This window comes from Clupea harengus, chromosome 14 (assembly GCF_900700415.2).
Source record: "Clupea harengus chromosome 14, Ch_v2.0.2, whole genome shotgun sequence".
NCBI classification, from domain to species: domain Eukaryota; kingdom Metazoa; phylum Chordata; class Actinopteri; order Clupeiformes; family Clupeidae; genus Clupea; species Clupea harengus.
The window spans coordinates 28,636,870-28,646,256 of NC_045165.1; the positions used below are offsets into that span (position 1 = coordinate 28,636,870).

General features: G+C 40.2%; 1 protein-coding gene across 1 annotated transcript; it reads right to left on the reverse strand.

Annotated features, from left to right (window-relative positions):
* Nucleotides 1–4,396: 4,396 nt before the first annotated feature.
* On the reverse strand, nucleotides 4,397–9,072 carry LOC116223615 (sterile alpha motif domain-containing protein 9-like). Its single transcript, XM_031580958.1, has 2 exons — nucleotides 9,069–9,072; nucleotides 4,397–8,985 (listed from the first exon to the last, which is right to left on the reverse strand). Exons 1-2 carry the CDS (start codon nucleotides 9,070–9,072, stop codon nucleotides 4,397–4,399), a joined length of 4,593 nt encoding a protein of 1,530 aa, XP_031436818.1.
* Nucleotides 9,073–9,387: the final 315 nt, after the last annotated feature.

The window sequence follows — 9,387 nt, forward strand, 5'->3', positions numbered from 1 at the left end:
AATTCACTCCTGCTACCGTATATGACTTTTCAGCAAAATCTCTCCTTCTGTAAGTGTCACACTCTTCTCTTGTGAACTGCAACCTTCAGATACCAAAAATGTCCTTTTATTGATTTTAATGAATAGGCATTTACAAAAAACCCGCTTCTAACCTGTATCCAAGATGTTCAGCAACATTTGACTCATGCTAAATTATACACTCAAGGGATGAGAACGGGAGGGGAAATCATTTGTTATAAATCTAATTTTTCTGTTCAAGTACTACATTCATAAATATGTCTGGTTTTCCTATGTTTAAATTGATTGAAACAAGGCATAGATAGCATACAATATTCAAGTAATGCAAAAGCTGTAAGGACCTTTATGTTATGCTGTGCCCATCTGACCCAAAATATTTTGTATTATGATGTCTTATTAAAGTATCTATTTTTTTTGTGAACCTGATATCTGATTGTTCTGGCATAGCTCAAATATTAGTATGTCCAATAAATAAAGTTTTCGACACACAGTCGGCAGCGAGAACATTTTATTTCTTTAAATACCGCACACTGGAGTGGAGTTAACACTCAAGTAATGTAATTATGCTGGATTGCTCTGTTGTATTATAATATAAAGGCTGAAATTATCTTTACCACGGTAAAAGCAATAGCCTACTTGACTGTAAAAGGAGCTTGTTATCGTTCATCAAACTATAACGTTATACGTACTGAAACTTTAATATTCAACACACGGTAGGTCTACCACAACATTTATTAGCCTGTAGCTAAATAACATTTTGACTACGAACTTTAATTTAATTATGTAAACACTTGATATTTACTTATAGGTCTACATATTAGACTAATGACATGTCTGTTCCACACGGTAGGTGTGCTACAACATTTATTAGCTTGTAGCTAAATAACATTTTAACTACAAACTTTAATTTAATCCTGTAAACACTTCTCGCTCAGTATTTGTTCGTGCAATTGGCTGTCAGCGGTCGATGCTGCTGATTGGCGGCTCACTGGCATGTCCCGCCTCCTGCCAGTGGCATGTACTTCCTGATGCCACATGCCAGTTAAAGATCTATTCCCTACTGCAAAGTGTGGAAAAGACCCACAGCACAAATGGAACCAAGGCAAGTGCCCAGCAAAAGGCTCTGTAAGTAGACGATGGGTAGACTCAAAAACGATCCGCATACGGATGTAATTCTAGAATGTTGATTGGTTAAGATAAGTTACCAGGCAGGAACTGGCTAATACCAAGACCTCTATTTTTTCGCTGAGCTACAACGTCGTATGCCTGACTTTTAAACAATACTAAACACACAACCGACTTGTTCACCGAACTTTTCAACCGTGGAAAATACATAGCAGCAAGCTAATGTAGCTAAATGATGCGTTGGCTTAGCCTGGTAGTCAACCTGTTGACATTGTATCTTGGTCGCAATGGGTTTAATTGATTTTGACAACACATCTCTTACCTTGAACGTCTACTCCTCATGTCACGAAGTTGCTACTACCTGTCCGTAACACTATGCGCAAATGCAAAATATATACAAAACAATGTAGCAACCTAGAAATGCTAAGCCCCCTGAACTCCGATGCATACTACAGGTTATTGAAATCAGTTTAAGAGAATGGCAAACAAAAAATATGTACACCGTATATAGCTAGTTAGTTATCTTGCATAAATTACTGTCATTTAAGATAACCAATTAAATCATTTTCACAAAAACCTATCGATTGTGTATGTATGTGTTTGTTAGAGTGCTAGCTTGAGCTAACCAAGTACAGTAGCTAGCTAGCGTAGCTATGGCAGTTATCAGACAGTGTCAAACATCGGCCGTTCAGTTAAACAATGAAAATGCTTAATTTAATAATGGATTATCAATCTATATGCTCAGTTTACTAATGGATCAACATGACAACGTGAACGTTTGCCGATAACACACAATAATTAACACAGTTACAATAGGTAGTTAGCTCACGTAAGATACTTTAATTTAAGCTAACCAATTAAGTAACTTTCACTGAAAAAACCCATCGATTATGTGTGTTTGTGATGCGTAACATATATTCTTTATCAATCACTCTCAGTTTATGTTATTTAACGCTACAGATTACACCTAACACACGTGTAATTCAGTTGCTATTAATGTTGAACAGCAGCGTTAAACGTGACACCACATTAAATGTCAGGCAAACGACGTTGTAGCTCAGCGTATTAGCCAATCAAATAAATGGTGTTTTCCGTTCCTGCCTGGTAACTAATCCTAACCAATCAACATTCTAGAATTACATCCTTATGCGGATCGTTTTTGAGTCTACCCATCGTCTACTTACAGGCTCTATTTGTTCCTACTGCCACAAACCAAACCACTGGGTGGCAGTGTGTCACAAGCGAGCGGCAAGCGATGTAAGTATTGAGGCAAATCAAGATTCTCCAGATGATGAAGAAATTCTGATGCAGCCTGCTGACCCCAATGTTGAGAAATGGGTGGTAAAATTGGAAATTCTGTCTAAAGAAGTGATATTCCGAATCGATATAGGCACAAAATGCAACACATTAACACTAAATACACAGTAAAAAATGGGTTGTTAATATTTTAGAGTCAAGTTATTTAAAACTAGATAGTGTAATTTCATCATTGTGGGTAAAAAATGTATTTGTAATGTAACATAGCCTTATTTTAGAGTTTTAGACACTGAAAACTGAGCTTTTCGAATACGCTCCCCTGACCGGAGACATCTGAAAACTGTTGTACTTTTTAGTTCAGGAATAAAAGTACTCGTAGGCTGATTCGTGTTGAACACCTTGCATGTAACGTTTAATAACTACGGCTCAAAGACACAGATATCGCGATCACACATCACTCATAAGGTTGCCAGGTACAAACATAATCCCCGACTAACAGACCACTTCTACAATATACTACAAAAACGCTGCGTTCCAGTAGTAGTGGGGACGGGGTCCACGGAGCTTTTCAGATACGATGACGTTCGGTTGCCATGGCACTGGGGGTAGCTTTGCGCTGGAAAGGCTATAACTTTAAAATAAACATGGAAGGTGAAATGAATAGGCTGCTCTGTCTCTACAATTTACTTAGTATAGTTAGTGAATGTTGTAATGGATCCCCGTATATGTAGTGGCAATGAAACGTTTACTGCTGGTGAAAGTACCCTTTTTATTTTCTTCCTTTTCTAACAGTATATTCAATAAACGGGTAAAACACCACTGTAAGAGCTATAGTCTCATACGGGTCCATTAAACTATACAATTACTCAATCGTATGCATATGCATCCGTCTTTAACGAGACCCGTAGCGTACAGACAAGTTCACACTCACACAGTGACATAAATAATTTTACTGCCCTGTGATATTTTTTACCTGTGCCTTTACTGCCCTGTGTGGAAAAAAATATATATCACCTTTGAATTTACACTTTTCAGCAGTTAGATCAAAGGAAACATGATAAGTAAACATGTTAGTTGGTGAAAAGACGCTGACTTTAGTTATGATTACCAATTAAGATGTTGATCTGGAAATGGATATCCATCTTTGAACCAGGTTAACTATTAAACTAACTCCTCTTGAAAACAATATGGTTAACCCATTGCTGACCTTACTGAGATGTTGATAATCATGTTAATAATGATTAACATTAATCAGTCAGAGTAATAAGAAATACTACTTTCCGAGACAAGTTCATATTAGATGTTTATATACTGTTGGATATACAGTTACACATGATAAGCAGCGTGTACAAAAGCCCAACAGTTTGTGTAACATTAAGACTAGCACTGAAATGATAGATGGTACAAATGTGTACATACACATAAAGTAATGTATAAAGTACAAGTACAGTATAAAAACACATGTAAATGTTTTCAATTAAACATAAGCATGTACAACTAAAAGTCCTTTTTTGTCCTATAAAATGCATTAGTTGTCAGTCCAACTTTTGACACAAAGGCATGAAATTAGGCCTTTTTACATAAAAGTGCAGACAGTACAGACCAAGACCCTCATGTAATATACAGCAAGAATTCAAAAACACACATCATACCAAAATATGTGTGACAGTACAGTTCAGAGAACAGGAACATTTGAAGGAAATAAAGTACAACCATGTGGTGCTATTCTGCTGCTATAAAATGACAGAATGAATGAGGATACGATGAGAGGATGTGGAAGAGTAGAGTCTGAGTAGAGTAGGAAAGGACAGTAGGATTCAACAACATAGCATACCTTAGCTATATCAGTCAGTCATGAAAACATTCAAGTTTTAAGACTATGGAGAAGGAAAAACTCTTCATAAATCATAACTCACTGTTGGACTTCACTAGTCTGTTTTCTCTGAATCAGAGTAAATAGGAATCCCATGATAATCCATGGTTATCTCTGATTTAACTACAACATTGCTGTAATGTTGTAGGCCACTGGTCCTCTAAATGTGAAGCCCAAGTAGAAGGTGACGTTTTCATTTCCATAAGGCACTGAACCTGTGTATAGAGCAGGGATTTTGAGCTTCCGCTCCCGTGGACCTTCAAGGTACACAGTCCCGTCCTCTGTCCAGCCAGTTGCACGTTTGCACAGCTCTGTAATCTCTGGCTTCGTCCACACCTCCCCACGAACCCACTTCATTCTATTATCTGAGACGCTCAGGAGTTTTGTGATCTTTTCCACTTTAGTTCTGTGGACAAACTTATCAAAGCCATTTCCATTCCCCAAGAAAAAATGAGTGAATATCCTCTTCTTTGTCTGTGGAATATCCTTCATTTTTGTCCAGTAACTGCGCTTAAGGACCTCCACCGCTGAGAGAACTATACCATACTTGCGGTCCTTCTCATCCTCAGTGTCATGTTCCTCTGGCCAGAAAAGCAATGTAAGAAGGAAGAGAGCATTGGGCACGCAGTCACGCTTCTCATTGGGAAACTGTTGGCTTAGTTTCTGAAGATCCTTGAGAGTGGCCAGTTTTGGAGACTGAGGTGAGAGGCAACTTAGAGCAATATGAGTTGCTATGTAGTTGGAAAGATCCATCTGATCCAGCCTTGCTCTCAGTGGATTCCTTGGGTACAATGAGATGATGTCCTCAAGTACTTTTACTTGGTTTTTATCCTTCTGGTCACTTACAAGTGAGAAGATTGTGGTGATGTTTCCCCCACCAAGGCGACAAATCAGCATACGCTTCATAAAGGGAGTCAAACTGGCTGGGTTTGACTGACACTGTTTTGTGATGGTTTCGAGAGATGCATCAGAGAAGTACCTTCCATACACAGAGAACTTAGTTACCAGCCAAATCTTGGGGTGGTTTATTTTCGTCTCACAATTCTCTGTTGTCTCTTCCTCATCAGTGCTCAAATCAGTCTGAAAGTAGCTCAGGTCCTCTGATATCCACTCCAATGTTTCACGCATTGAGGACTGAAGGTTTTTCAATTTGACATGAAAATGTTCCCATGGTTTCATAACTGGCTCAGGAATGTAGTCAGTGGTCAGGTATTTCAGGCACTCTGAACTGCTGTAGTTCTTGTTAGAGAAGATCTGTAGGGAAAACAGGAGCTTTAGCAGGCTGCATCCAACCTCAACTGCAGAAAAAAAGCCTGAGTTGTTCATGGTTTCAACATCTGCGATTGCTGCCTTTTCACACAGCTGAAAGCATTCCAATGCTTTCAGAGCCATATCAATGGAATCTGCAGTATTTTCAGGTGTTTTAGTTACTTTGTCAAGTGCCTTGCATTTTGCTGTGAACCATCTCCTGTAAACCTGGCCTCGTGTGTCTAGTATATAGGAGTTGGTAGGCATTTTAGATGCTGCTATTTCTGCCCAGTGTTTTGCATCTTCAAATTGATCATGACTATAATTGAGACGGGCAAGTTGCTGAGCAAAAAAAGCATCTTTGTTGAAACGCTTGTACGCCTCTGTAAGAAGCTCAATTGCATGCTTAGGACTTTCATTCTCTCGCACATGATCAATGAGTGGGGAGAAGGAACTGTCTGATTCATCACCTTTGCTTATTCTGCTACGCCTCATGAACAGGGCTCGCAGAAACTTCACGTAATCATCTTTGCCAAACCTGTTCTCAAACAGCACATTTTCGCGAAGTAGATCCAATGCCAGTTGGCTTTGCAGCTGATCACCTAAGAGCTGTTGCAGTATTTCCTTGGCAACCAGGGGGTGAATTATTCGGACTGATTGTATGTGTGTCCTGACATCACTGAGGTGTATGAAGACCAATTTTGCCGGTTCACTCAGTGATCTCTCGAAGGCATTCTGACGAAATCTGTCCATGTGGATTGTGAGGGCAAGCAGGGCCTCACAGTGAGACTGAGAGATGAAGGAGTCCTGTACATAGGTATTCAGCAGTGCCACATAGCGAATGAGCCGAGTCACCACCGATGCATGGTCAATCCCTTGAAGCAAATGAGTGACAAACTTTTGAACATATTCAACAATCATCTGATGATCAAATTCTTCACTCATCAAAACAAAGGTCAAGATGAACTCTGGCTGGTACTTTTGCTCAAGTGTCTTTCGTTTCCCAGCAAAAAGTGTCTTTTCCTGATCTGAGAGTTTGTGCGTAATGGCAACATTCTCCAAGGGGGACTCTCTACACATTCTCTCTGGGTTGTGGGACCGCCTGCAACTCAACAAAATGAAACACAGTGTTCCACGTGCTATTTTCTTGGTGTTGACTGCTAATTCCAGTTCTTTCTTTAAATCGTCTTGGTATTCTTTGTCACAGTCTTCCAAAAGCAAGAGAACTGGAAGGCATTTCTGGGGGTTCTTTTCCTCGTATTCTCGAAGATGAAAAGCATGCTCTGACACTGTGGCCGCAGAGTATGATGGTTTCACAACAGAACATCGTAGGACTTTTCGACTGCTCCAAAGAACTTGCCTTGCCACTGTACTACCACCACTGCCAGGATGATGATATATATTGAAGCAACTGACAGGCAGCTGGTCAACATTCCTTTTGAGGTTGTCATTGATTAGGTCAGAAATTTCCTGGTAAGCATCCCTCTGGATGACCTCCCCAACATGCTTTTTGTCAGCAAGCCAAAGATTCAACCAATTAACTTTCCCTCCATGATAAAACTCCCTCTCAATGCTTTCTCTCTGTTCTTCAACAAAGTCAGAGCTGGTTTCATCACAGTGGTTGACACTTAGGATTTCGAGGGAATATATCCTTTCTTCCTCACGAGTCTCAAGGTTGCACTCTCCTTTCACATAGACTGGCAAGTGTTTTAAGGCGCGTGAAGTCATCGGCTGGATGCGTTGTAGGGTCGCATTGACATGACTCATTTTCATTCCAACAATACTTGAGCGGTTAACCATTTCCGCACCACAAGACCCCTCTGCAAAGCTCTGCCACTTCTGGAAATTATCTTCTGATTCTGAGATGCATATGATGTCCTCATGACCTTCCATGTCAGTAAAGAACTCATAGAAGGTGTGAAGTAGAGGTTTTTCAACAGGCGATGTCAGCAGGAACACCACCGAGAAGGTGTCTTTTGGCAGTATCTGTTTACAAATCACTGACACACATTCTCGGAGGAGAGTCATTTTAGTTTTGATCCATGTCATTTCATCACACTGTTTCTCATTTCCTTTGAAGTCATTGCGTCCATTGCAAAATATCCAACTGGTTTGTTCAAACAAATGCAGATGGCTCTCAAATTCACTGATGCTCATTCCAGTGGGAATTTGGTAGTTTTGCATGAAGTGAAAGTTTGCAGCATGATGCTTCAAGTACTCACTGCACAATCCTGACACTTTAGAGTCTGCATCAAAGTCAAAGACAGCGAAGATCTTCATATTCAAAAGGAAGTCAATGCTGCTTAGGTCGAATTTTTCAAACTTGTTTGTGATGAGAATGTACCACTTTTCCTTCTCAATGAATTTCTTGCCACTGGTTACAAGCATTGTTAGTTTTCTTCCAAGGTCTTGGCTGACGTCTGGACAGCTGTCAAAACATGACTGTTCAGCCTCCTCTCTCTGGGCATCCCTGTCACGCACCCTTTGGTAAAACTCATTGGAATCGCTAACTGGTTCTGTTTTTGAGCCCACCCTGCGGTAGATGGTTTCCTTTTCATGCTCAATCTTGTTGGATTTCTCTTTAAAGTTAGGAAGACGAACAGGGTACCATCTGTTCTTCACAATGCTTATTGCAGGAACAATGTCAACTTCCACAACATACCTCTTCTCTGAGCTGCTCATCTCAATGACCTCAATAAACTGAGGTGGCCGTATGCACTGTCTCACATGCTCTCCATCAGCAGAGGAAAAGGATCTCTCTATATGATCAAGAGCATCAACATAGATGTCTTTTTCCGGCACAGGAACACCAATTATCTCCCCATGCACATAGCCAGCATCATCCCTACTGTCCATTACACCAAAATGTATGGTGCCATTTGTTCGTATGTTCATGCAACCAGTACCAAATTTGAGAACCTCTTTGGCAAATTTAGCCTGTAGCCTTGGGCGATCTAATGTTGCTGCAATAGCAAATGACTTGTACTCATGACAGGGAGCGATCAGATCTATAACCCCAGATTCAGGCTGTAGGACATTGTGCTTGATGTATGTAAAATCAATACCATCTTTGCCTAAGGGCCTAGGCTTACAGTCTCTCTTTGAGGTTAACCCAGACAAGGTCTGTGTGTCAGTTTCCTTGGCCTTTGAAGTCTTGCCCGTTGTCTGTGGAGGACTGTTTGTATCACCGTCTTCCCTCTTTACATTGTCCTGATTTTGGTGGACTTTTTGTACTCTCTGAAGAGATTCAACAAGCTCATTCCTCTTCTTGATGATCAGCAGAGCTGGTCCAGCTTTCATATGAATTACTCTTTCCAAAAAGTCCTCCGTTAATTTCAGAAGAACCTGCCCATTCACTTCCTCTTCGTTGAGTTTGGTCACATATTGTTCTTTGATGCCAATGGACCTCAGCCAGGAACTTACCAAAGCCTCTGTCCATTTTTCAAGTGGAACATTGTCAAATTCTGCTGCAAAAATAACCACATATTAGTTTGAATTAAAATGGTATTTCTGAAATAATGTATTTCAAAACTTTAAACTTTCATACCCATTTTTCAAACAGGAGGACTGTTCCTAGTAGGTGTTGTTTAAGCATTGGGTACCTGCGGAACAGAATGTCTACATGTCAATAGAATGTCTAGCTGTGGTCACTGTAATACTTAAACACAACACATGCAGGTACACTTTCATGTTCTTGCCTTTTCACCATGCTTTCTTAAGGTGCCATTGGGCAATAATAACAAGTCATGACTAACAGGTTAGGGTTAGGTGACCTGATGATGAGTGTTAGGTGACCTGATGATGAGTGTTAGGTGACCTGATGATGAGGGTAAGGTGACCTGATGATGAGTGTTAGGTGACCTGAT